At 48.6% G+C, this 27,809-nt stretch overlaps 1 protein-coding gene across 2 annotated transcripts in view; it reads left to right on the forward strand.

The window, feature by feature from the left end:
- The first annotated feature begins 366 nt into the window (after nt 1–366).
- The window catches only part of WNT5B (Wnt family member 5B), a 74,721-nt gene continuing 47,278 nt past the window's right edge, over nt 367–27,809 (forward strand). Inside the window, exon 1 of one of the 2 annotated variants that reach the window (XM_075757006.1) lies at nt 367–576. Coding sequence is in view for 1 of the 2 variants with exons in the window: in XM_075756991.1 (XP_075613106.1) it covers nt 695–700 (6 nt within the window). In the remaining variant the exon portion in view is untranslated. Of the gene's footprint in view, nt 701–27,809 lie in introns of both variants that reach the window. The other variant, XM_075756991.1, reaches the window with a different exon arrangement.

The following is a 27,809-nucleotide window of genomic DNA, read 5'->3' on the forward strand; positions in this document are numbered from 1 at the left end:
GGCAGGGACCGGAGGGCTGCAGGGGCCGGAGGAAAGGTGCCCGCCCGGTCCCCACGTCCCCCCCGCAGCGGCACGGCGCAGCCCGCGGGTCCCCTCCGGCCCCCTCTGCCCCACAGGGCCGCGGCGCTTCCCCCCGCCCCGTCACCCTCCCACCCGCCGGCACGGCGCCCCCCCCGACGGCAGCCGGCCCGCACCTCGCCCCCCGGCCAGCCCCCCGCCCCGCCCCGGGGCCGCCCCGGCGGGGGAGGCCGCCGCGCCCCCTCGAGCGAGCCCCATCGCGGCGGCGGCGGCGGTGCCCGCGGCGGGGCGGGCACAGGGCGCGGGGGGCGGGCGCGGGGCGGGGGGAGGCGGGGCGGAGGCGGCCGGAGCCCCCGGGATCCGCCGGCACCTCCCGGGCCCGGCACTCGCCGCCGCCGCCAACTTCAGCCGGGAGTCACGCTCGGTGCCGCCGTTCCCGGAGCCCAGCGCCGCCGCGGCGACGGGGAGGGCCAGCGCCGGCAGCCTCCCCCCGCTCCCCTCTCGCTGCCGGCGGGGGGCTCGGCCCGACGCGGCGACGGGTCCGCGGCCCCGGGGCAGGTGCGTCCCCTCGCGGTCTCCGGCCGCCGAGACGCCGCGGCGGGGGGCGCGGAGCCCCGTGCCCACCGCGGGCGCCCTCTCACCTGCCGCCGCCGCCCGGAGCCGCGGCGCCCGGGAGATGCAGGTAGGAGGCGGCCCCGGCCCGCGGCGGCGGGGAGGGTGGCGGCGGCGGCGGCGGGGGGAGGAGGCCGGGGAACGGGAGGCGTTTCGCCGTGCCGGGCGGCGCGGCTCCCCGGGCCCGTCCCGTCCCGGGCGCCTCCCCGGGCGGCCCCCGAAGGGGCGGGAGGCGGCGCGGGCAGCGCCGGGGGGTCGCCGCTTTCTGCCAGCCGGGGAGACACGGCCGCCTTTCGCCGCCGACCCCCCGGCAGCGCGGCCCGGGGGCGCCCCCGGTCCGTTACGGCCGCCGGTCGGGGCAGGGCAGGGGCTTCGAGGGGGCCGCGGGGATGGGGCGGTCCGGGCTGCGGAGAGCCGGGGGAAGGAGCCGTCGGGGCCGCGGCCGTCGGGGGGCTGAGCCCCAGGGAGCATCCCCACAACGCGGGACAGCGGAGGGGCGGCCGGGGCACGGGGCTAGAGCCGGTTGCGGGGTGGCCCTGGGGTGGCCTTGGCGGTGTTACTGCAGTGGGAGAGACCTGCTTTGGCAGGAGAGACACTGCTCGGTCGTGAGGGGACGTACCGCAATATGAGGGATGTTGCTGGGGTGCGAGGGATGCTCCTATGGGGTGGTGGATGTTGAGCTGCTAAAACAGATTTTCCTCAGACATGACAGACATGAGTTTGGCGAAACAGATGTTATCCCGGTAAGATGGATGTTACTCTGAGCGGAGAGATACTGCTTTCGGATGAGGGCCCTTTCTCTGGGTATGAGCACAGTGGCTTTCCCGAGAGCACCCGAGCCCTCTGCCCACGCTGTCCTTCTCGCCCACATGCCCACAGTGTGGCATCACGTGCCATCGTGGGCCATTGCACGTGGTGTGGAGAAGGTGCTTGTGCGCGTGGAAATGCGGAGTAGCAGCAGTATGCCTGGTCTCACATTATGAGCATCCCACTTATGTCCGTAACAAACACGCTGTTTTATGAAACTTGGGGTTTTTTTCTGGGAATTATGGTGCAATACTTCCATTAGCGGTATGGGTAAAATAACTTCCTCAAACATATTTACGTGTGCTGTGACGCACTGTGTTGCCCCGTGTTTTTCATACGTTTCCTCTGCCACCAGATGGGTGTCCCTGTCAGGGACGCTGCTGCACTCTCCAGTGTGCGATCATCATCACCCTTGCTTTGCTGCCTGCACCCCTGCACTCACCTGTTCACCTTTGGGCTTGGGGGTTTTTTGTGACGGAGCTGTTTCTCACACATCTACCAGCATTTATGTTCTCACTTCATTTTCTTCATAGCCAAAATCTTGGGTACATGTGGATCATGTTCCTCGTGTGTACCTGCACATTTTCTATAAAATCGGCTCTACCCCACTTCACCCACACATGTGGACCGTCTTTTCCACCGATGCCTCCTTGTCTGCTTGTACATCGAGGGCTCTTTCCTGTTGCCCTTTATTTGGGCTTTTGTGTCCACACAGGCTCGGGCACGTGCATATTAATGGACACACAAGGTATCTCCTTCCTTTACACTCATCTTCGTCTGTCTGTCCCTTCGGAGCCTGTCTCGTACATGTGTATCTCTAACATCTCCCCCACCGTCCCCTGCAGATGGGACGTCTGTAGAGGGGCACCAACACTGAAGCTTAAGCCTGTCATTGCCCCCCTTCCCACATTTGCCACTGGGCATCCACACATGAACTGAAGTGACCGCTTTTTCTGGTGGCGGCAGGTTTAACCTGTGCGTGCCTGTTGTCTGTCACATGCAGATGCTCTTTTAAATGCAGAACCAAGTTTGGTACCTGCTCTTCGTCCCACAAGAGAAAGAAGTGGGCTTTCTTAAAGTTTGCAGTAGAGACAGAGTCCTCTTAAACCATGTCCAATGCATGGACACCTGGGTTTATCCAAGGTGAAGGTTGGGCACTGCAGGAATTCAGGTGGAATTTTTTTTTTACCCCAAGCGTCCAATGTATGGGATAAGCTACCATATGTGCCAGCAAAGCTAGCCCAAGTACTCGGTTTCTTTCCTCCTTCTTTAAAGAAATTAGCCAAGTATATGAAAGGAGAAGCATGAGGTTGGGCTGTCAGCGCGGGGTGGGAGGCAGAGCTGGGGAGGCGAGCTGGCCCCGTTCCAGCCATGGGTTTCCTCTGCTCCCAGGCTCTGTTGCTTGCCTATACTTCTGTGCCCAGAAATGTCCACAAGAGATTCCTCCCTTTTGGAAAGGATTCCCTTCCTAGGTCCTTCTGTGCCTTCAGTATTAGTGCACCTTTCCTCCTGGTAGCTGTAAGCAGCCCCTGTGTCCTTCGCCCTGTCTCTAGTGCATGTACAACAAAAATGTCCTTCCTTGTGTGACTAACCTCTGTTTAGGGAAAGCTGAAGCTGAAATCAGGCTCCCAGCTCTGAGAAGTCTTCTCTCTCAGCCCCTTCCCTCCCAATCTGCCAGAAATCATGACATCAGTTGAAAAAAATGGAAATTTTGGAAGAGCTGAGTCTAAAAAGTTCCTTTTTTTTTTTTTTTTTCCAGGTAGTAAGGTATGTCCCAATTGCATTTTTCAGACTTAGTCTGTGAAGACCAGAAACAAACCTTTTTGAAGAAAAATTCACATTCTTGTATAGCAAAGTCTTCAGGAGCTTGGACTTTTAGGAAGAGATCAAATATTATGAAATTTTAAAAAAAAAAAATTAATAAATCAGTGCAGTCATCTTTAATGCTCTTTGTTCCTTTCTCTAACCCAGTAGGCCTTTCTGTTTCTGGACTGCTTCAGATCTTGAGTCTTTTGTCCTGAAGTTGTTGGGTTTGGTTTTCAAGGCGCGCAAGGAAACCAGTTCTTTTCTGAAAACTGCATGATTGCTTATTTAAATGACTATAAATTGTTTGTATTCATAAGATCTTTTTTTCTAATGGCTGATCAAAGTTCAAGTGAAAACCATTTCATCATTTCCAAATGAATTGGACACACACACAATAAGCGCTTCAGAGACGCTTTTAAACACAGTACTTTTAAAATCAGGATGCGGATAGCCAAGGCATATTGTCATGTAATACAGGGAGTCTGTGATTTGCTTCCATTTTTTTCAGAGAAAGGGACCTTCCCTTGCTGGGAAAAGGTGTACAGACCCTTAAAACTGAAGGCAGCACAGAGAGGAGCTATGAGAGTTTTTCCTGGACTGGAAAAAATACTTTTCTAATGGGAGATTCAAGGAATGTGGACCTAGGTAGTGTTTCAGAAAGAAAATTAAGAGGTAGCGTGGTGTGATACCTGAGTGCTTTCAGTGGCACTGAGAGTAGCTGGTACTTGGAGAGCTTTCTAATTCAAGAGGAAAACTTGAAGCATGTGGCTGGGCGTTTAAACTCTTTACATTCATGTTAGAAGCAGGCAATATTTTTAACAGCAGGGTGATTAACCATTGGAACAAACAACCAAAGGCAACATTAGCTTCTCCAGCTCTTAAAGTCTTCACATAAAGACCGAATGTCTGTTTGGAAAAGATGCTTTACTGGAGCGCAAGTTCTTGGCCTCACTGCAGAGATAACTGGCTGAGACTGTATGGACAGAATTACAGATGAGACCAGACCCTGTGATCCTCCACCCCCTTCCAAGCTTCAGCTTATGACCCAATAAAGCTTACGCAAGCCTTCCCCTGCTCTGTGTGAGGCAGAGCAACGGGGTCACCGAAAGCAGATTGTCGCTTTTCTGCACAGCTGTTTCCACAAAGTAGGGATGCTCTCACGTACCTTGTAATTGCACGACCGCTCTCTGCGAAAGCGCTTTGCGAGGGGAGCCCGCTGTAGATGGCAGGCTGTCCGTGCGTGGGGATCCTTCGCTTGTCCTTGGGAGCTGCGAAATGGGCGGTGAGGTCTGATGGCCTGCAGTGGGGCTGCAGGCAGCGCAGGGAGAGGAGTGCGGTGTGTCCCCTCCAGTCCTCCGGGCCGGGATGACTCAAGCTAGAGTTTGGCTGAGTTTGCAAGACTTTAACTCCTTGTTCTTGCATTAAGTGTCATGAGCAATCGCCAAGCCTCTTCTTCTACTCCTTTTCCCCTCAGAAACGGAAAAGAAAGGGATCCCTTTCCCTCAGAAAGGGATGTAGCTCATCAGGGCTACATCAGCACCCAAATGGCTACACTGACACTGTGGCCCCCATGTTTCTGGTTGGGTTTCCCTGGTACCTTTCCTTTGCATGGTCCCTGTGCTCCATGCGTACCTGGCTGGTGGGGCTGTGACTCTTCTCAGGCTGCAGTGTCCTGCACGCTTCTCTCAGCAGCTTTCCTGCTTCCTGGGGATCCTGCCTGGCAGAGAGGTTCTTGGAGCAAACGATGGGGAAAAAAGGTCCATGTAGTCGGGCGCTCCCCTACCTGCTCATCTCCCCCAACGGCCCTATTCTGGGGTGTCCCAGCCTACAGCTACAGCCCCCCAGCAGTTTTTTTTGGGAGGTCCTCCCCAGGGCCTGGCAACGGCAGACGGTGAGGGCTGTGTGAACCCCATCTCTTCCCCTCCGTATGTTTACCTGTCTAAATTTAACTCCCCAGCCGGCTTCATCCATCCTAAGCCGACCTGTTCTCTTGTGGCTGAGCTGTGGGTCTGGCTCCTGCTGCAGCGTTTCCTGGCTGCCTCGGGCTGGTGGTTTGCTGCTCACTCCCTCTCTCCGGTGGACGCTGGCTCTCTCGAGGTCTCGGGCAAGCCAGTTCTCTCCGCTTGTAGGTTTTATTTTTAAATCTGGTTGCACAGCCCTCGGGACTAGAGGGTCCCTTGTTCTCTCATCCCTGGTTGCTTTGAGTATTTACTCCGCAGTTGGCTTCAGGAAATCTCCCCTTGTCCTGCTACAGCCCACAGCCGTTTCCCTTCTGGCTGTGGTTGCTCCCAAACGGAGACCAGGCATGCTGAGGAGCTCCCTGGCCATCTCTAAAGGAACAATGCCTCTTTCTGCCCCCATCGGGACCCCAGAGGTGGGGTCGGTAGATGCTTCCCCGTGGAGGCGTCTTCTTCATTTCACTTTTGTTCAGAGCTGGGCTTCCCTGAGCTGGCTTGTGTCCCAGTTTGGGAACTGAGCGATGTGCCCCTTGGTTTCAGGGGTGCTGGAGGAAGGGAGAAGCAGAGGAGAGGGAGCGCTCCTGTTTCTGTCAGGCTGGACAGAATTCACTTTCTTTAGAGTTTCAGAGTTTGGGACAGTAAATATGGCCCAACCTGGCAGCCTTCTTCATCTAAATAAAACTGTCAGGATCAAACCATTCGTGTCCTGCGTAACCCTGCAAGAGACCCCTAATTGATCTCTGCTTTTCCAGGCATGCCTGCTTGTCGTGTAGTTAATGCTGTGGTCTACCACATGAGAGCGACGGTTTGAATCCTGGCCTCCTCTGTCACTCTTTGAGCTAACCCGGTGGCCTTGTGTTTAATACCCTGATATTCAAAGGAAAGGTAACGAAGGCCAAGGTTTTCAGCAATGACTAGCGATTTGGGGTATCCGACTTGAAATGCTGTCAAAGGTCCTGACTTTTTTTCCAAGGTTCAGCTATTTCTGACGCTTGGGCAGGCTTAAGTAGTCTGGACTCGATTACTCAAAATGACTAGTCCGTTTTGCAAATCTTCATCTGGGGATCTGGAGTGGAATTAGGCAAAACAAAATGAGATCGAATAGTGCACGATGTAGGTCTCTAGCAGGGATACTTAAACGGAGTGAGTCTTCCTAGAGTGGGAATCGGTTCGCAGCCGGAGAGCTTGTGGCACTGTTGCGTGCAGGGGGTCGAAAGGTTTAGTTTAATTTGTGGTTTTCGATAGCTCATGGGAAAGGCTTGAAGGGTTTCATAGTTTTTCTCTTAGGAAAAGAAAAGGAGAGCAATATTGTATCTTATATATATGTATAGGTATGAAGTTTAAGTCTTAGTTTATTTGAAGCATTTGGGAAAATCCGTTTTCTGTAAACTCTCCCATCTCAGTTGGAGATGAAGGAGATGATTGAAGTGGTTGGGTGGAGCATGTGTTTTGGGTTGGTTTTTTTCGTCATTAAGGGCAGGGGGTTAACAAAAGTCATATCAATACTAGTATTTCAGTGGTCTCCCTAAATTTATCTTCCTTTTCAATTTTTCTCTGTTCAGTTTCTTGGCTGGTTTGGTATCATTGTTTCACTGAGTCCTGAAGCATTGTAGCACCTCTATTATGGACAAGTTTGAGGTCTTAGGCAAATTAAATGAGTATCTCCTTGCTTAGCTGTTAAAACGTTTCTGAGCTCTGTTATGCATCAAAGAATGGCGAGAGAAACATATGAGCCCAAATATGTCTTCATTAATAGAACATTTTTCACAAAAAATAATTTTTTGACTGTCGGGTTCATTACTCTCTGAGGTGTCTGAGGTGTCATTACTCTCTGAAGTTGTCTCTAATCATGAAAAATTGATACTGTACAAAAGAAAATGAAGCTCCTTTTTTTCCTCCTCTTTTTACAGATAGAGCGGTTCTAGAGGATTCCTTCTTATATGCTGTGGCCCAGATTTGTTATAATTACCGTAAATATTGGTCCTGGCAGAAGGTCAGTGCTTTGTTTAGTAAATATTTTGCCATTATCATTTCTGTACCACAGCTGGGAAGGTTTGGAGTATCCTGTGGCTGTCATCACTGTCGATTATGCCCGGCTTTGTATCCTCAAAACCTAACCGGAGCTTTACAATCTTGTGTCGAGATGACGCAGATATTCATGGGGTAGCCTCACTACTCTATGTGCTGGCGCCAAGGCTTCTGGTTTTGAACCAAAATGTCAGCTCTTGCTCCAGTGCACAGTGTGTACAAACTGGATTTGTACAAACCACCTTGCGGGTGGCGGCAGCTGTTACTCCACCGGCAGAGATTTCGCAGCCTGCCGTACAGGTAGAGTGGAGCGAGTGCTCCTGTGAATTATGACCAATTACCTGTCCCAATTTCTTTTCTGTTTTTATTACTCTTCCCCCATTTCCACCTATTCTTAACAAGCTGTTCGGGAGTTTTGCCAAATTACAAAATTAACTTCTATTAATTTTTTATTAATGGCAAGAAAGTTTTCAGCTGGGTAAGCTTGGTAAGTGCAGCACTGCTTATGTTCAGTTTTTACTGTAGCTGCACAGGCTCTTTCAGCATCTCTGCCATTTTCCAAGGAGCTTGTGCAATCCTGAAAGACAAGAGCTGGTTGTCTTCTCCGTAGCGTGCTGAGATGATCTAAAAGCAGGTCTGTATTTCCGCACAACCACACTTGCACTCCAATGGCATAAAAACCCCCATTGCCCGAAACAACCAAACTTTTTGTCCACAGGTTAAAACTTGTGTGTCTTCTAACGAAATGGTGCCATTTAGGTCAGACTCACATATCAGCGACAATTACTCTGATCAATCTCTGTCTGAATTTGGCTGCTTGTGTTAGGTCACATCTATGCCAGAGCAGTGCCAGCACGGCTTTTCTGCCCGCGTAGCTGTGACCCCTTTCCAAAGACCATGAATGAAGGCAGCAACAGCTCCTTCTGCGGGCACAGCCGTGGCCACGCGGGCATCTTTGTCGGTACAACAGTGTTCACTGGGGTGTTGGGAGGTGTGTGGGTTTATTATATTTTTTTTGTCACTCCACGAACTAACAAAGTTTTATGGTGTAAACTTGATAGTCTGGACCAGGCCCTACTTGTACACACAAGGTAAAGCTTCTAAGTCAAACATAAAACCAAGCTACAATAGGAAAAGTGGTTACGTTTAGACGGAGTTGGTTTGTGTTAGCAAAGCCCAGCTTTGGCTTATGGACAATGCTGTACTAAGAAACGTATTGTAAATACATTAGAGATAAGGCTCCGTCAGTTCATTGCCACTTTTGGTAAACCTATGTGAGATCTGAGTTCGTGAACCTTGTGCTTCATGCAATTGATCCTGAGCTGAGCAGATTCGAGGTGACCAGAAGCCGCTCACCATCACAGCACGCCTCTGAGCCGGCACGGACCACTTTGCCTGTCACCTGTACCAACTCCTGCACCTCCCTGAGGCGTCAGGGAAGATTATCCTCTTATTCCCAGCGAGTCCAGTAACTCATTCTTCCTCCTGGTAAAGGAGGTAGTGATTTTCACAGAGCCCAAAATCTTTGTCCATAGGCAGGGAAGGATCATCCAGCAAACCTGTGTGCAAGAGGACGTGTGTGTGCTGGCCTGTAGGGTATGCTGGAGCTGGGCCAGGGATGGGGGAGGATACGGCCCTACAGAAATTGTGGCTCATTCACATCTTGGGACAGGCATCAGAGGCTGCCGTGGGCTGGGCATAGCTTTCTAAACTCAGCCTGGGATTGAAAGAGCTCAAAAGCAATACTTGTTCCCAAGTTATGCATTACCATCCAGCAGGTGCTGGTCTGATGTTGAAAGCTGCGGAGTCACTTGAACACGATCCATTCCCCGCTTCGGTCTCTGGCAGATGTTCCTGCTCTGCTCAGTCATGGTTGTGACTCTACCTAAATAAATTTTAGTTTTCCTTTAAGCTCCTTTGCCCAGGTGTTGAGAAGCCTTTGGCTTTTGATGCCAACACTGTTAAATCCATCGCTTGATCCTGTCTCTCTTTCCTTGTTAGTGCTTTCTCTCAGTGTACCCCAGCGTCGTGCTGAGTGGATCTTCCAGACCATCTTGATGACTTGTAACCTGACGTCCCACATCTGTGACAAGTCACAGAATCATAGAACCATAGAATGGTTTGGGTTGGTAGGGACCTTAAACATCATCTAGTTCCAACCCTGTAGATTGACTTGCTGTGCGGTTGTTGTGCTGCACAGACTTGTATGTTCATAGCCATTGTCCCGTGTGTCCAAAGCAGCAGACATTAGGGGCGTAGCTGCCTTTTCAGTCAAAGTTTACAACCCTGTGTTTAGGATATACTGCTTTCTCTCATTGTCTTCTCTTCCACAGAAAACCCTGCGTGATTATTTCTGCACAGGGCAGAGGTTGCTGCTACTTGTACGTCTGCCTAAAGAATTCTTCAGAAATTTTGTGGATTACTAGAGTTTGACTTAGGCTTTTGTTTATGTTTTTCTGCAGTGAATTAATATTAAATAAGTAACAAGTGATTAGAGGTAATTTTATACTTCCAGAATCCCATCTATCTTTTCCTTTCCAAGGTTTGCAAAGCAGACCTTTCTGTAATCTTGTATGCTGATGAAGACACACTGCTTTTGAGGGCATCTAGGAGTATGCTCAGACCCCACTCCTCATCTGTGTGCAATCTGTTTGTCCAGTACTTATCTGACACTGTGAACCTCTTCCCCTAAATTAAAACCTGTAATTGCTCTGTAATATTTCATGTTCCTAAACATGTCTGGGTGCAGGTATGCCAAATTCTTGGATTCCTATAAGGAATCTCCGGTGTGTCCCCAGTGTGGATATGCCCATTGTGGACTTCTATATGCTTGGAGCAAATGCACATCCTCAAGCAGCAAAACAAAGAAGCATAGAGATGGGAAAATAAAAAGGCTTTCATAAGAAAACATGATTTGGTCTAAATTGAAATTTTCAGAAGAAAAACATATTTTTCCATAGTGATATTTCAAAACCTAATGATTTCTGTTTCCAATTGACATTCAGACTTAAATGTCATTTTAAGTTGAAATCTGAAACAAGAGTTTAAATTTCAGGTCAGCGCCCCATAATCTCTTGTTTTGGATCAACATTTCATTTTGAATGTTTTGTTTCTATCAATAATATCTTGGGTTTTCTCCCCCCGCATTTTCAAATCAAAAGCGTTTGGAATTGTTCATGGCATGAAATAGTATAATATTTTGACCTTTCATCCTTATTTGGGATGCAGGCAAATGTTGAAATCCTAGTCCTTCTTGGGGAACAGAGATTCCATTCTCCGACCAGATCCACAAAAGTGTATTTCCACTGGTTTTGCTGGCCAGCTACTTCAATACTTTGTGTGTGATGACTTGTAATTCGCTGCAGATTGAATCCGTGGTGTGTCCACGTGGCTGGTCTGGAGAGGCCGAGGGCAGTTAATCTTTTGTGCTCTGTGTGGTGCTTTCAAATTAATATCCAGATTTCTTTCCCAAGATAAATTTTCCTTTCTAACCAGCGTTTGGTTGTGCACAGCACAGCTGCCTGATACCTATTCCATGCACAGATGAGGATTCTGGTGCTCACTCGGTCTAGCTACGAACTCTTATGTGAGATCAGGATGTTTCAAAAGTTGTGACAGCTTCTTGGTCGTCTATTGTTTGCAGTCTTGCAGACTGCCATATATCTTTCTGCTCAGAAGTTACTTTTTCCCCTTCCCACCATTGTGGGGAAGTTTTTCCTGCCGTACTCTGTGCAGTGTGTCTCTGAAGCAGTTTTATGGTGTTCCCCAGAAGCATGCTTTTGTATACCTGCCTCAAAGCATAATCCGGAGAGAAGTGTCTGAAGCAAGAAACGTCTTTTTCTGTTTGGCTTTGAGGTGTTATCGCCCCTCTTCCAAAATGCAATTGGCTCCATCGACATCCCTAAGCTGTTTTGTTTGGAGTGAAGAGAGCTCAGAAAATCAAGGGAGGCCACACACATAAACAACTGTGAAATCAATTAATCTAAACAAGCAGGAGACGTATTCTTGAAGGAGAAAAGACTGGTTCTCACAGAAACCTCCCTTGTGTATGGCATTGGCGGGACTGTTACAAACATTACGTCACTGGAACAACGATGAGCTATGTGAATATTTTAAACTTTTCGACTAATATTGGCCAATATTTAGAGGAAGAGTGGTGCTTGATTGTGTTTGAAGCGCCTTCCACGCTTTTTGGGAATATTTTAACAAATTATTTTCATAATGGAAATGCTCACAGATACAGCATTGGCACGCTAAAGCAAACACTATTGAAGGGACCTAATTTTTGACATCTTAACTTCAAATATTTGCATCATAAATTTGATTCCAGGAATTGCATTTATGCAGTCAGGGATAAGAAGCCATGCCTGTCATTTGTGTGTCTTCAGGTAGCAGATATTGCCAGCAGTACGTACACAAGCAACCTACGGGACAGGAATTATTTGCAGGAGTTTTTATACACAATTTTTTATCTCGAATTAGAGAAAAATCTTACTGCTTTTTAAAAATTCTGATAAGAAGAAGAGGTTTCCTCAAGCCGTGTGTTATAAACTGTTACTCGTCTCTGCGGTTGCAGGACTGTGAAACAGGACACCGATATGTAGGGACTGCTAAACCTGGTTAGCTCTTGGATCGTGGTCACGCGGAGCGGCAGTGCCCAACTTTCCCTGCAGGACGAGGGTTATTCACGTCTCAGCACATTGTGGTCCTGTATTTTGGGGTGCCCAAGGGTGAGCGATTACTATCGTATCCCAGTTCCTCTCTGCACCTCTTTAAATAATAGTCTCCCCTCTTAGCCGGCTGGCCTGGGGCAGCGATAACACGTGCTGGGAGCAGAAAGCTGCGCTCGGCCTTTCTTGGCTGAGGGCAGGCCATGGAAAGGAGGCCTCGAGAGAGCACTCTTTAGGGGAAAGGAGACAAAGACTGGGAAATCTAGGAGACAGCTACTCCACTCGACCTCCTAAATTGTCACAGGGGAGGATGAAGCAGTGCAACTCTGAGAAATCAAAAGTCTTTGGGCTTGCAGTGTTACTCGGACAGTAAAGTCTTCTGACGGCCACGAACCTTCTCTGACCCTACCCTACCTCCCATTTGGGGATGAGGAAAAATAATGAGAGAAGTTGCTTTGTGTTTTGCGCTGAGGTCTCCCTGATGAATTGCACTTTGCTTAGCCCAGCCCTGAACTGGGAGTTCATCCTGTGGAGTGAAAGGTTCCCAAAGGCTTGAACTAAACCCAGCCATGATAGGAAACGCTGCAGGATAGGGGTCTCGATAGGATACTCCTGTTCATGCAACCTCATCGTTAGGTTTTGCTCTAATTTCTTGTTTCATTCTAGTATGTAATGGATTATTTACCTCATTTGAGAGGGGGGAAAAAAAAAAAAAAGTCCTTTAAAACTAAGACTTTGGTGTGTGATTTTTTTTTTTAGTTGAGGCCAGGAGATTGTCCAGCATGGAAGCCAAAAAGATGCCTTGTGTTCCAGCGCTGCAGCTGGGAGGCCTTCTGGAGAAGGCAGAGAGCCCTCCCTGTAGCTTTCTGGGCGGAAGGGAATCACCACGTACCACCTGCCAGTGTCAAAACCCAACAGGTTGGTGGACGCTTCTGAGCAGCCACCGCCTTTTATCGTTCTGAGCACCATCATTCGTTTTATTGGCTATCTGATTTGATGGAGGCTGAGACGGAGATCACTTCCTGGGGCCCTGAAGGCAAAACCTGGGCTTCCTAGAGCTAAGCTCTCTTTCCGACTCTCCCACAGCCCTGGGGTGACCCCCGCAGGCATCTCTCCTGGGAGGTGTCTGCTGAAATGCACCAAGTCATTTGCAAGTTAACTGGCTATACACCGCTGAAATTCACCCCCCTCGGGCACTTTTCTAGATCCCAAAAGTAACCAGCGTGCTTCTTCGGGCACCCAAACGTCACTGTTAAAGTGGCTTATTGTGCCCTAGTTTCACATCCGTGACAGGGGAGTCCCAGCATGCTCATATGTCCGTGATGCTCATGTGGTGCTCACACCATTTTCTCTCACAACAAGCATGAGGAGGAAGGGTAGATGCCAATCTCATCCCCTACATTCCCATCCAGCGCTGAGGTGGAAATACAAAGAACATTCAACAACACAAATAAACTGCTAATTTCCAGGACCTAATTACAGCTCTTGGGTTTGCTGCCTGACCTGAAAATAAAACTCCTCTTGCGAAGCTTCCTTGTTTTGGTTGGTTGGTTTGTTTTGTTTTAAACAAAGCAAGTAAACAAGAGCCACGCTACCGAATAGGAGAGGATGGTTTGCCTGATTGATTTTCCTGTATTCTTCCCTGCGTTCTGCTCGGTCGGTTGTGCCCCGCGTTGCGCTTTGGGAGGGGCGTGCCGCGCTAAATATATCTGCACTGCCTGTGAAATGCAGTATGGGGTGCTGCGTCATTTGGTGGAGTTTACTTGGAAACTAAGGTGGGAAGCCAGCTTTTATTTTCAGCCTTGGGGCAGATGCATTGGTCAGTTGTCCCGCACAGAATTTTAGTCTTGATCAGGAGCTTGTCCTTGCAAGACAGACGTAAAATCTACCCTCTAAGTAAAAAGCCACGCTAATTGCAGCAACAAACTAATAACCATATTTTTCTTGTTCAGCAACCAGATTTATGATCCGAGAGCTTCTTCAGATAGGTCACCTTAAAAAAAAGCAAAAAAAAAAAAATTGTAGCTCAAATATCATGGCTTAATGAGTAGAGGAGTTGGTGTGATGCTGTATGCTCTAAATATATCAGAAAGAACTCCAGCGCTGGCAGCACGCTGACAACTGGAGTCCTTGGGCTTTCACTTATGTTGGGACAGAAATGTATACCTCCAAGAAACATGTGAGGAACAGATGCAACTTGGTGACTAAAGAGGGTTTAGATTTTGCAGTTTCTAGTCCTGCTTTTTGGCTTGTCTTCCTCTGCTGTTTCTGCTAGTGTGGTGGGAGTGATCTCACGGGAAGGGAAGGTATTCCCACAGCGTGGAAATGCCAAGGGGCGGATGCAGCGTGAGGAGGCACACCTGAGCTCGCTTTAGCCTCTGCCGCACGCAAGTAACAGCAGCAGCGCAAGCGTAGCCGCGTTGGTGGGACAAACCTGCTGGGGACCATCGGGCACTTACCCAGGCAAAGGGGTGGGTGGAAACCCTGGCTCGTTCTCCATGAGCTCGCCAGGATCGCCTGCCTGCACATCTAACATACTGCAGTCACACCTCTGGCTGCGGAATACATTTTTCTTTCTTCTTCCTTATGCCACTAGTGTCGCTATATGGCTGTCTTACTAAAAAAGGAGCTGAGTAAACTCTTCAATATAAGGTTTTATATTTATCCAGGGGGAAAATGATGATGCAAAGTAACTTCTGCCTTGTGCTTTTTAGTGCCTAGCATGTTGGGGTTTCTGAATTAATTACTGCAGCACAAGTCACGCATTGCAGATCAATGCCGTACAGCTTTGCCAGCGTAGAGCTCCTGGCATGCTGGAGTCCTGGTCTGCGCCTAGGGATCCTAGAGCTCCGGGATGTGTGCATCATGCTGATGCCAATAAAATCTTCCACATCTTCTCTCAGAGGATTCAGTTGTGACGGTGAGGGCTGGGCACTGGGATTTCTGGGGTTAACCCAGGCTCTGTGACTTTTGGTAAGCCTGAGTGCCTCCTTTCCTTCATGGGCTTCACCTGGTCACTGATGGCTGTGAGTAGCAGAGACTGCAGAGGATTAGCATTGCGGTTTGAACCTGCCCAGGTGTAGCTTATCCCCTCTGTAACACGGGAGTGTTGAGAGAGCAGGTGGGAATTACTTTTCTTTAGCTTCCCTCGTGGGCTCTGTATCTGGTCCTGTTTTTTCAACTGTCCAGCAGTTCCCAGGAAGGTGGTAGGTAAGTGAACAATCCTGGCAGATATTGTTGTAGAAGTTCGGTAGCTTTCTGTCTCCATGGCTTCCCTTGGTGCTTTACATCCGTGAAGTGATCAGTTCCATCCCTCTTCCCCTCCGTCAATACCCCTGCCTCAGCTCTGAGGACTCAGTACAACTTCTGTAGCTGGGATTACCTGGTTTCAGCGATGGGATGGCAGAGCTTGGGGAAGGGTTTTTTTTCTGGCAAGGGTAGGCAGAATTCACAAATAGCTGCCCCACAGCTGCATCCTCCAGCTGCTGTACCACATGCTGTGGTGTATGCTTAATGTTCATGGCTTTTATTCAACCGTTATGTGAAAAGTGAAGGCTGGCTGCACAATGTACCAGAAAGACACCTCTATTAGGTGAGAAGGTACTGGATAGAAGCGTGTGTCTTTCTAGTCCACCTCAGATAATTAACTAAACCATAATAACATGTAATTAACCATTCAAATATAAGCATTGCTCCTGTGTGAAGCTTCCTCCCTTCCTTCTTTCCCCCTTAAGCCTTTCTCCTACCTCTGTTATCACTACGGATCACCTCCTGGCCAGCCGCTTCAGCTGTCTGGTATCAGCGGGCAGGTTGCAACCTGAGTGTCTGCTTTTTGAAGAGCATCTGTGGCTTTGCCTGGAATCCAGCTGCGGAAGGTGAAATTGGTTGAATCAGTCTCTGTGCCTGTGCAGAGGGCATGTTGTGTGAAATCGCTGAGTGAAAACGCCGTGCTCTGAGGGCAGCGCGTGGTTTTGACCTATCAGTAATGATGCTGATGCTCAAGCTGGAGTTCCTGAGCGTGACTCCAGGAGTGCTGGAGGGATATGGTCTGTGTTTCAGTACGTTAATGTCCCCAGTCCCTATATCCTGGGACTCCAGGGTGAGAAACTGCCTGCAAAGCACACCTGATCTTGACATACTGAGTTCCCAAACTGCAGGTTCCCAGAGCAGGAAAAACGTGCACCTCTTGACCAGTTCTGCTCCCTGTTGCAAGAGTGACTGTAAAGCAGCAGCTAGATCCCGGCAGCCCCTGCTCTCCCTTTGCCTTCTGCGTGGGCCTCTTGTTTCGGTGCCTTTGAGAGAACAGCTGATGAGATCAGGGTTGCAGTTTTGGGGAGCAGCCCGGCCTTACAGCAGTAATTCATTCAGCCGTGCCAGCTGGAGTAACCGTGAGCTTCCCTGCCGTTGGCGGGCATTGACTGCAAAGGGATGAGGAGGGGGGCCAAGAAGGGAAAAGCAGCCTCGGGACTGGAAAGAGCAGGGACAGAAAAGGAAACGAACAGGGAGAGAGCACGTGGTAACCCAGCTGGGATATGGCACACGAGAAGGACGGTGCAGGTTTGATCATCCACCTCCCAGTACTGACACTGCGCTGGTGACCCCAGCACAAAATCTCACATAACTGAATGGGCAGTGGTGTGTGTGGAAGGAGATGGGGAAGGAGGGGATGTGGTAACACCGAGAGTTAACCCTGCTACTGTGAGCTTTTCTCTGTTGGCGTCTATCTCCTGTTCTGTATTTTCTCACCCTTGCTTACCTGAAGGCTGTCATCTCCTAAATAAAACCTGTGCATTGCTCATTTTCTGCGTAGGAAAGCCACAAAGAAACCCTGTAGCTACAGAAGGCAGAGTAGGAGACAACTTTTTTTTTTTTTCTCCCCTCAGTCATTACAGAACCAATGTTCCAGGAAAAAGAAAAAATAGGGTGTCATACCGTGGAAGAAACGGTCTTTCTCGTGGGATATAGAACTTTCTGTCTGACCAGTGAAGGTCTCCTGGCACCAATGCTAATCCTGCCTAGGTTTTACTGTGCAGTACATAATGTAAAAACATGTGATAATTCCTTCTGTAGTTTCAGTAGAAGTTTTTCATTTCCTAAACAAGTGTGCTGTGTTCCTGCGTCCTGTTAAGCCGCTGCTGTGTGCCGCTCCAGCAGCCCTACCTTAACAGCTCGGCTGGTTTGCCGGGTGGTTTAGAGCCTTTTGATGGAAGGCGCTATTTAATTATCAGCGGTGTTATGTTCCCGGAGCTCGCTACATGAAAGCAAAATACCGGCAGTCTGTAATTAATCTAAGCTAATGTGCCACTGTTTACACTCCATCTCCCAAACCAGACAGATGTAAGAAGACACCCAGCCTTCATCTGGGATCCTCCCAGGTTATTTCTGAGCTATCTTTGGAGAACTGCAGTGAGCATATCTACCCACCCCGCAAGTCCCTCAGAAATGAGTACCTTTAACTTTTCTAAGGAATGAGTGGGAGACTTTGTTTCCTAGCAGGGAGCAGGGTTAATGCCTTTTCGTTTGCATTACCACAGCCGACACTGGTTGGCATGGTACAGGAGCACATAACTCCTCCAGTAGTCATGAATTTTGCAGTGTGAAAGGGTCCGATGTAATAAGCCTTGCTTGCTTCCTCCGTTGCTCCCCTCGCTTTGGGTGAGGAGGAGGCTGCTGGCAATGGGGATGTGCTGGAGCTCTTTGGTGGAAAGATGAGTGTCTGGGACTCCAGTCTTAAAAGTAAAATATCATACGTTCATTTCTGATCTCTCTGCTACAAATATTTAGCAGGAGAAGGTGATGAAAATGCTTTGAGCTGTGGAGAGACTGAAAAGATTACGCATCCTTAGAGTGAAGAGTAATAAAAAGCAACATGACAGAAGTATATAAACTTTGAAGTACAGAGAAGTAAACCAGGCATTCCTGTGTATACTTTTACATAATACAAGGTTTTCGATGAAATAAAACATCTGACATAGGTGAAACTTTTTTTTTCTTTCTTACAGCACATAAATATTTGAGACCAAGAACGTAGTAGAATGCAGAAAGGATTAGACATTTATATGGATAAAAATCTTATGCACAGTTTATGAATTTTATTCTAGCTGGTTTAGAAGGTATCAGGCCTCCTGCTCCTGGACAGTCTTCCAGCTGCAGCTGGTTAAATGCTCTTCCTGGCCCCATAAACCTCTAACGCCTGCCTTTGAAACATCTGACAGTGGACACAGGCAACGACTCCTCTAAGCTAGAGCCTCGCGCTCCCGAACATCTCTGCCTTGAATGATTACTATAAACCTGGCTGGGATCAGAGGCGACCGCAACTTTCTCATCACCTGAAGACTGAGATGTGGCATATGAGGATGATGTTGTCGTCCTCCCAGACGGTAGATTCAAGATGACAATTATCCACCTTGTCAAACTACCGACTCTGTTGTCTCAGTTACCTCTTTGCCAGCCATCCACCCCAGTGTCGTGGTGGATAGGTGACCTCTGCAGGTCTGAGCCACAGTAGGAAATGTTACAACATCAAAGCCTATACGGCTGCCATCCGTATGCATTTTGGGTGTTACATCTTTTTTTCAGCATTATGTTTTGTTCAGACTGAAATGAGTTGTAAGCCGCTAAGTCATGTGGCGAAGGCTTTTGCTGGGTCTAAATTTTTTTTTGTTATGAGTATGTCTTTGGGCTCTGATTGTTTCCAGATATACTGGTGCAGAGTAGTCTTCCCCAGCGCGCTGGGCACGTTGTATGCCGGGGCATCCCAGGGGTACCCGGGACGGGCTCCCTGCTTCCACACCCCAGCGTTTCGCTCATTTAGCAGAGGTAGCCTGCTAGCATTGCTGGCCTGGAGGGAAGAAAAATATTGTAATATCCAGCAGAGGGTGCTCATAAACAGATATCCCAAGTAACTGGGTACTGCTGGTACCTCTGTGCTCTCGTTCTCTGGTGGCCAAGCCCTAGTTTTCAGTGGCCGTGGCCGTATTAGCAGGCAGAGTAGGCCAGGAGGAGAGGGCCTGGAGGGTGAACTGTTGGTGCTGAAGACCTGGCAAACGTGCAATAGCATTGTGGGGTGGGGAGTGCGTTCTTTTGGACTAGCTCTTGTCTGGCCCCATGGATATGGAGAAGATGTGTGAGGTGCCCTCCTTGAGCATGGTCCCCCATACAGTTTCATCCCGAGGGAATCCAGTTTGTGGGCTCTGAGGCTACTCCAGGTTGCAGATCACTGGAGGAGTAGTGGGATTGATGGGAGAGTTGCTTCTGAAGTGAATCCTGATTTGAACTACAATAGTAGCATGCTCATGGCTGTCTCAGTGTCAGTAATGGTCAGGTCTGCTCTTTGGTCGCTGTCACCCCTGTCAAGCTGATCCTTTTCACCATGCAGCTGAGTGCGGATACTCCAGCCACTCTCCGCTCAAGGCAGTTTCCAGCCTCTGAGTTTTGAACCAAGTTTATCCCTGAACTGAACTCAAACTCTCTGAGTGCATCTCCATCAAAGCTTCCAAGTTTGATCAGAGGGGTTTTGGTTTTTTTTTTTGGTCCAAGCCACAAGGTACAACACAAAACTGTAACTTGGTCCCAGCTGTGCTCAGAAGAGTCACAAACCTTTCGGTGAACCTGAGCTGAGTTTGTGCCAAATCCCAGAACCAGGTGTATTTTTCATGTGTTTTTAGGACTGTGTGTTGTAAATGTCACACGGCTCTGAAACTGAGTCCCCAGAGCAAACGTAGCATGGGATCAGAGCACTGGGATTAGGGAAGAAGAGGAGGAATTTTTCTTAGATAATTATAGGCAGCTGAGTTGCCTGTGGAAAAAAAAAAATCCTGCTAATGCTCAGCACCTTTAGAGTACTTACTATAGAGCAGGCATCACCAAACTCCTCTGCATCAAAGGGGGAAATACCTGTCTGGTCTGTAATCCAAGGCACTCTTGGATTGAAGAAAGATCATAGGTCATGATTATATCAGATGCAGCAGACTTAAGTGCTGTCTTTACAAATCTTTCTTATTTTCCCTAACACCTTTTCTACTGAAAAAATCCCAGAACGTGTAATCAGCATACCTAATCAACAGCACCGACTCACATAATTCATCTTTATAGTGCTCTCTTGCGTGGGGTTTCCAACCGGTAGCTCTCAATGCATTTTACAGAAGCGATTCTTCTCGTGATCCCCCTTTTTCACGTGGGGAAAGCAAGGGAGAGGGGAAGGTAGGAGAGACACACTTAGGATAGGCGGCCAACCAAAGGTGGGGTCAGCAATAAAATTCCAGGTTCTTAGTTTTGGGCTCTGCTGGAACTGCCCTTCCAACCACCGAAGTGCATTTGGGGCTGCGTGAAACATAGCAGCTATTGAAACAATTCAAGACAGAAAGTGGAGGAAGGCAGAAATGTAATTACGCACATAGGGAGCGGTCACGTAGCCAAATGCCGATGTTTGTGTAAAGCAACGTGTTGTCTTTAATAACCACAAGTGTAGTCAGGCACCCATTTATTTCCTCTGAAAGACAACGTGCCAGGCAGGTCAGCGCCCTCCAGCATGATGCTGAAACACTGGGTCAGTGTTGACTCAGAGGAAGGAGCTCCGCTGCCTGAGTCACCCGCATCGCTTTCCTGCGGGACCCTGGTTTCCCCGGGAGTATCGGTGAGACCCAGCGCTGCCATCCTGCCGCGATCAGATGAGATCGTGACCTGAAGTGGTCTGGCTGGAGTTATAAAGATACTGAGAAAAACACATCTCGCTCTAAGGGCTAGAAGGGTGTTGGTTGTTTTTTTGTTTTGTTGGGTTTTTTTCTAATGATTTTGTCTTGAATTACAGGTCTCCCCCCTTCCCCCCCCCAAAAAAAAAAAAAAAAAGAAGAAAAAAGCCTTCTTTAACTAACTTGGTAATAATAGTATGGTTTAAAAGTACTTGTTTAGCCAATGCTGACTATATGCTTACACAGCTACCTCTGGCCTGGGAAAGATCGAAACCACAATGGCTAAGTATAGAGGCCTCTAAAATATCTTCATATATACAGTGCCTGAATACACAAACAGAACTGGTCTCTCCTCTGTCTGCAGGAGCAATATTTTCCATAGGATTCGTATTGACAGAGGTTTTCCCCCTGGAGTTATGCATATTTATTAAAATAAAAATCTCGCAGAACTGCACCCATGTGCTGAACCCAGTTCCACGACCACCTTCAACCTGATACAAGAAATATAATCTCTTCCTGAAGAAAAGTAAGCACTTTTTCATTCTGTGGTGTAGCAGGCTCCTGACTAGAGATTGGCTTTTTTGTTTTGTTTTTCTTTGCAGTTTTGGGGTTTTTTCTTTGTTTTTAAAGAGAAGGGGGAACTATTGCCAGGATTTCAGCCTTAGCCCTTGAGAGCAGCTAGTGCATGAAGGAGAGATGTTCCCGTCCTCGAAGTGTGGTAGGATCCGTGGACTAAGTGACCAGAGCCACACTAGATACTGGGCGTACCGAGATGCATTTGCCTCTGTAAAGACAGCACGTCTGTACACAGCGTGAAGCTCGCTGCTGGGATAAACTCCCCCTTGCATTTAGTGCTTTGCAGCCTGTTTTCCAGAGCGCAAATCTCTCCGTCTTTTGGAGCCTGACCCCTGACTTCTCTGTGTGCCTCCCTTTAAGTCTTTGACTTAAACTGCCACAGTTGCTTTTGGGCAGTTGTGGGCAAAGCAGTTTTCTGTTCCTCCTCTGTGAGTGCGATACCTCAAATATGTTCCTGCTGATTCCCAGCTGTGGGCTAGTTTTGTACTGACACAACATATTCTTGGGTAAATGACAGATTTCTCTGAACTGGGGTTGGCGCTTCTCGCTTTGCACGTAGCTGTAGGCAGTGCGTGACATTGTTCTGGCGGGAGCCAGGAGGCGGTAGGAGTGGCACACGGAATGCGTGCCCAAATTACGTGCTCCAGGGAGCAACACCTGGTTTGTGAGACATGTGCAGATGTTGCATAGGTGGTCCTCAGGCGCTTCGGGATTTTTCCTATCGTTTCTACCGTGATTATCTATCCTGGCTCTGGATCGTTTGCTGGCACACCAGCAACCCTGGAAACCTCCCAGCTTTCATAATAGTAAGAACTTCTCCTTCCTTTTTGGATAAAGCAGCTTCTTTAAATGTTTGTAACAATACGCAGCTGAATATATAGACAGTTCTTTCAACACCAAGGCCCCATCTGACACAATATGTCTGCAGTTACTGCACTCAAGCTGCATTTTGAAACCCTTCTTTCTACAAGGCCCATTCTTCAAGGAAATGGTGTAGAAGGAGGCAGAAATGAACGTGTGCTAGGACTTCCTCTGGTGGTGTTGGGAGGCTCTGACAACTTCCCTGTACTGTGCCCCTGGCACAGGAACATCGATGATTATGTTCAGAACTTCTCTGATGAATTCCATGCAGAGGTCTTGAGTATTTTTTGGAACTTCCAAAAATAAGCTTTGCTATTCCCATAGGTACATACTGCTCTCAGTTTAAGCACAAAGCAGGTGAGAGAAAGAGGGGTGGCAGGACTTGCCTGCAGTCACGAGGTAAGCCTGGAACTCTGTTGTTTTTCCTGAGAGGTGCGAGTCGCCAGAAGCTCCTGCGGTGCTCCGGGATGTCTGAGTGCCTAGACTTCTAAAAATGCAAGCCGTAAGCCTCTCCGCTTGCCTTACTCTGCTGCCGCTGACACCCATTGCGTTGCGTAGCTACTCACAAGGACAATACACTATGTAAGACGTGGCGTTGTAATTTCCTGGATGAGCAACATTATTGCTGTACTGTATTGTAGCTCAGCACTTCTGTTCAGTGATGAGCTTGAAATTTTGTCTCGGGAAATAGTAGTGATAGTGCAAGCAGGAAACAAATACCTGCCTGTGTACCACAAACCAGTGGCAGTCAGCACGACTCCTGCTGAGAGCTGGAAAGGGATTTTTTTCACTCTGTTTATGATTGTGGGACATCCTATACTGGTGGCAGAATTGACAAGAGCCCATGAAGTTCAAAGGTCTGTATTACTCATGCTAGGACAGTTTTGGTGCAGCCTACATCTCGAACAGGAGTTGTTCCAGTTGTCTGTCAGTTCCCTCTTTTCACTTGCATTGTAAAGCTACGCTAGAAAAATAAGACCCTTCTACTTTGGGCAGCTGCACGTGAAACGCTGGTTACCTTTAGTCTTACCTGAACGGAGCACATCCCTCGTGTCCCCATCAGCGGCCCCTGGGCAGGGGACGGAAGTACAGTCCCTGCTGACGCCTGTGGGGAACGCTGCTGTTAGATCAAGGGGTACGAGGGAATACCCATAAGGAGGATAAAGGAGTGGGGCTGGCAGGTATCTGTGAAATAAAGTAGTGGGAGTGCTGGGACAGAGGATAGATACTGAGTTATCTACATGTCTTGGGAAGGGAAGCTTGAACAATTTACATGTGGCAAGCTGTAGCTTTATAATACCTTTATGGTATATATTATAATAATATTGTAAAATATAAAATCTTTATAACATCCTGGTGAGCAAATCACTTCACGTTGGGATTCTGGATTCAGGTCTTGCAGGCCACAAACACTTGAGAGGATTGTAATAGTTTCCAGATGTGTTTATCGTACATCTAGAAATCCACCTGTATAATGCGGCGTGACAATTGGGCTCTTCACAAGGCAAACCCTGCACGGAGGGGGAGTTGAAGCGTGTTGCATTTGAGGTGCATCTGCAGGGAGCTGGGAGTGTGAGGACTAGGGGAAAGGAGTTGTTGTCCAGGCCATAAGAGGTTGCCCTAAACAGGACAGTCATCAACTCTCTTCTGTTGCCAGTTGTGGAGAGCATTAAAAACACGGATTAACCTGCAGGAAAAATAGAATATTTAAGGTGGATATGGAGAAAAAATATTAGATGTAAACTGGAAGTGGTTGGATAGGGGGGGCTGCAGGCTATGCCTTTAGGTAGAGCCTTAGGAATGGGTAAGATAAACCCTTGTCAGGAGTGATCCAAGTATACTTGATCCTGCCTCTGTGCAGAATTTGGATGGTGATCTCTGGAAGTCCCCAGTGTTTCAGTGATACTGTAAGTAGGGCTTTTCAAGGTTATCCGTGGACAGCAGGCTGTGTATAAATAGACTCGGGACTCCAAGAGCGAGGCTCTCCTGTGGCATTATGCCTGGCCCTCAATTTATTAGGGTGAGAAGGTGGAGCTGGAGCTGACTCTTCACCTGACCTTACATTTCTAGTGAATCACACAGGTCACATCCTATACTACTAGTTACTGGTGATTCTGGGTCCTTTATCTCTGGATAGTGAAGCTCTCAAGCTATCTTGGAGAGCAGACTCATCCATCTTCCAGAAGTTAGATACGTACAGAGTATCTTAAAGTACATCAGCCTTAATGAGCTATTATGAGCAGGCTAAGCCATTTGTCTTCTTATCTTATTATCTTGAAACTCTGCAAAAACAGTGTCCGTGTGCATGGAGAGAATGAGGCAGAGAAGGGCAAAAGACCTGATTTAAAAAATCCAACCAAACCCCCAAAAAACCCACAAAACAAATTACAATTAGGCGGTATTCAAAATTGCAAAATAAAAATCCGCGGCTTAGGCAACACCTAGCTCCTGGAGGCATCTAAATTCCACAAGTGCCTCATTTGCATTTTTCTTTCTGTTTGTTTGTCTGGTGGGGTTTCGTTGTTGTTGTTTTTATTTATTTAAACACCCCTCGGGTGCTGAGCATTGTGCCTGCCCAAAACTTCTTGAGTCTGATCACAATCCGGAAAGACAGAAGCATCCTGGCCCCTCATCCTCCCCGGGCATTTTTGTAGCACACCTAGCACACACGGGCATGATAAAATCGAAAACCCAGTGACAGCTGGCACTTTCTTTTGAAACATCTTATGTAGCAGCCGAATGGTTGGAAGGCTTAGGGATCAAAACTTCCTCCTGCGTTTTATCCAGCAGCTGCTTTATGCAACATGCCAAGAGGTTTCAGAAGGAGACGGGCCCCCAGGGTAAACGCTCATGGTCTATAGCCATTACTTCCTTTGTCTACTCTGTTTGTTGCACCAAATCTGGAATAATCATCCGCACCGTAGCTTAGGTTATATGGGCATAGTGAAGAGTGGCCCTTTCTCCTGGCCCTTGCCTGAGAACCGATAGTTAGTGCCTTCTCCAGGAGGGATAGGTTTGAAGTGCCACGAAGGAAGGGAGGAATTAAGGCAGGTCTCCCGCTTCCTTAGGCTGCTGTTTAAAGCAGGGCACCCCGCTGTTTCCTCTGGGTATGGCTCACTTGCATGCGAACAGGAGCACGGCAATTTGACGGTAGAGACAAAACACCTAATTTTGGGTCACGTGTGAGCGTAGGCAGTTCTTGGTAGCCCTGAGCAAGGTACCGAGCTCCTCAGGCAGGAGAGCCACCAGCATTTCTCTTCTGGCCAGCCTGTGCTAAGTGTGCGGACAGTAAGTGGCTCCATGCCCAGCAAGAAGTTGTTTCGGAGCCTCAGAGGTGTCTGACTCTTCTCAGAGGCCGCGAAAGCACTGAGGACCCTAACCCTGGGATCCACCCTTGGAGCAAGGCCCTTAAAAGCTGGGTGTTGCAGTGCATGTGTCTTTGGTGCCAAGTCTTTTTTGGAGCTTGCTGCAAGTAACTTCTGCAAGACCTCCTGCATAATGGCTTTCCAGAGCCAAAGCCCAGCCTGTCCAGTGGACCGCATCCCTGCCTCCTCCTTGCTTTTTCAGTTCGGCGAGGCTCAAAGGTCTCAAATCGGTTGCTTTTTCTCAAGCTGTTATTAAAAAAACCCCAACCTCCTAGTGTTGCTTCTGTTGAAAAGCATTTCTGTTTGTCGCACAGTGCTGGAGTGCGACTTGTCTAACGCGGAGGCTGGGGTCCGTCATCCCGTAGGACAGAGAGGAGGCGTGCTGCTCAGACGAGCCCTGGTTTCGCTGGATCCAGCAGCGGTGGTTTAGGTTTCTGGCTGAGTCTGTCTGAAAGCGGCACAGAGCAAAACACAAAGAGAGGGAGGGTCGTAAGTACTCCCATTCTCTCCTGATAATCCCTTAAAAAATAATTGCAGGCCTAAACCTCTGGCCTCCAGCAAATTTTCCACTCGATTAGAGGCTTTTGTGAAGCTGGGGAAAGGGACACGCAGACTTGCACATTGTGCCGCTGCCCGAAACTTCCAGCTGGGATTTTTTCCATCAAAAGGGGATTTTAGTAAAACCATTATAAGGGTCTTAGTCACAGAAAAGCAGTTGAGCTGAGACAGAGGTAGATTAGCTTTAACATGCTTGTTTTTGGCACTAGGGACAGGGTGGAAGTTACACCCAGCCACTCACATGCAGTCTCCCCCTGTCTGGCTGACTCCTTGGCAGGTGTGTGCAGGAGATGATGTCCCCGCCACGTCCCCAGGGCACGCTGTGTCCGAAACCGGTGGAGGTGAGGGGGAGGAAGCGAGCAGCCCAGGCACAAGTCCTCGTGCCGTGTGGTCTGGGTCTGGAAACCAAAAGTCGCTGCCGCTGGATGGGTCTTTGGTGTGGTCTGGGCAAGTTTTTGCTAATGGACAGGTGCCTCACGGGATGGAGAGCTATGAGGGGTGATAGCATTTGCAGCCTTAAGGACCGTGTCCTGCCCGTGCCTTTTATCCACATGGGTGGTCCCCAAGCGTCGCTGCAGGGAGAGTCCTGGTGAAGATGTAGATAGAGCAGCTGGGAGAGCTGCAATCTGAGCCGTACCTGTTGTGACGGGACCTCGGCCGGGCCGTTGGCGCTGTCAAGGCGGTGCTTTTTGTCAGCTTCACATTTGTTTGGCGAGACTCACTGTTGCCTCAAATTAAACCTGCGACGGCTGAAGAGTCTGAACAGATAGGGATGGCTTGTTGGAGTGGTTCCTGCTGCTGGGAGCTCTTCCGTAGCCTGCACTCATACACCAGTGCTTCCGGGGCTCTGGGTGGCAGAGCCTGGCACGGGAACAGTAGAAAGATGTCCTTCATACTTAGCGTTTCTCTGTCCTGACCCTCGCTCTCCAGGGCTACCTTAGACTGGAAAATTAATTTCAGTTATTGTTGCTCCAAGTGGCAGAAGCTGGACTGGAGACAGGAAAGGTGGGCACCAGGCGCTGTTTCGCCACTCATGGATTTGGGACGTATCCTTAGTCAAATTGCTTCCACCTCTCTGCCCATTCGTGATGATACTTCCCTTTCTGACATCTGTGCATGTAATGAGCCATGTAGAAGCTAATTATTAATTCTAGTAAATTATCAGGTATAGCTGCTTCTGAAAAAGACACCATCACTGTATTGGTAGCAGCAATGTGAGAAGCGGATGAAAAAAAAAACTATTTAAGTTTAGGTGCTAAAAAGGACATGCACATACATCTCCAGATGCTTTAATCACCACAGAGTGAGTAACTGTGCCAACAACATAGCAAAGCCCTACACAACAAAAGTGAACTAAAATAATCCAAGCATTTTAGTTCAACTCTGCTCCATTACCATTCTCATACTTGTAGGCTTTAAAAAAAAGAAAGTATCATAAAACAAACAAGAAAATAATTTTCTTAGCGCCAAGCTATAGATGTCAAGAGATGCAGACTTCAGGCAGAAGTACTAAATCTATGACTGGTGTTTTCTAGAAGGCAGCCGGTTCGGGCTGAGGTACGTGGGTCTCATGCAACGATGGGGTGCATCGACCGGTGGTCCAGCTATGTCTTCCCATTTCGGTTTATGGATGCAAACCCTCAAGACCCTTCCCCACCATCAAATACTGATGATGATGATGAGTAGCAACAGAACTCACCATCCCTTTGTAGCTTCGACCTCAGCCATCCCACACTGGTTCGTGCCTGTACAGATGTGGTCGGGGGGCTGCCGAACTCACCCGTCTCATTTCTCGCCCCTCTCGCTCGGTGCCTTAGGTGACACCCCCCCCAAGCAACACAGGTACCTGCCGCTACCCTA

Source organism: Balearica regulorum, chromosome 1 (assembly GCF_011004875.1).
Source record: "Balearica regulorum gibbericeps isolate bBalReg1 chromosome 1, bBalReg1.pri, whole genome shotgun sequence".
Taxonomy (NCBI): Eukaryota; Metazoa; Chordata; class Aves; order Gruiformes; family Gruidae; genus Balearica; species Balearica regulorum.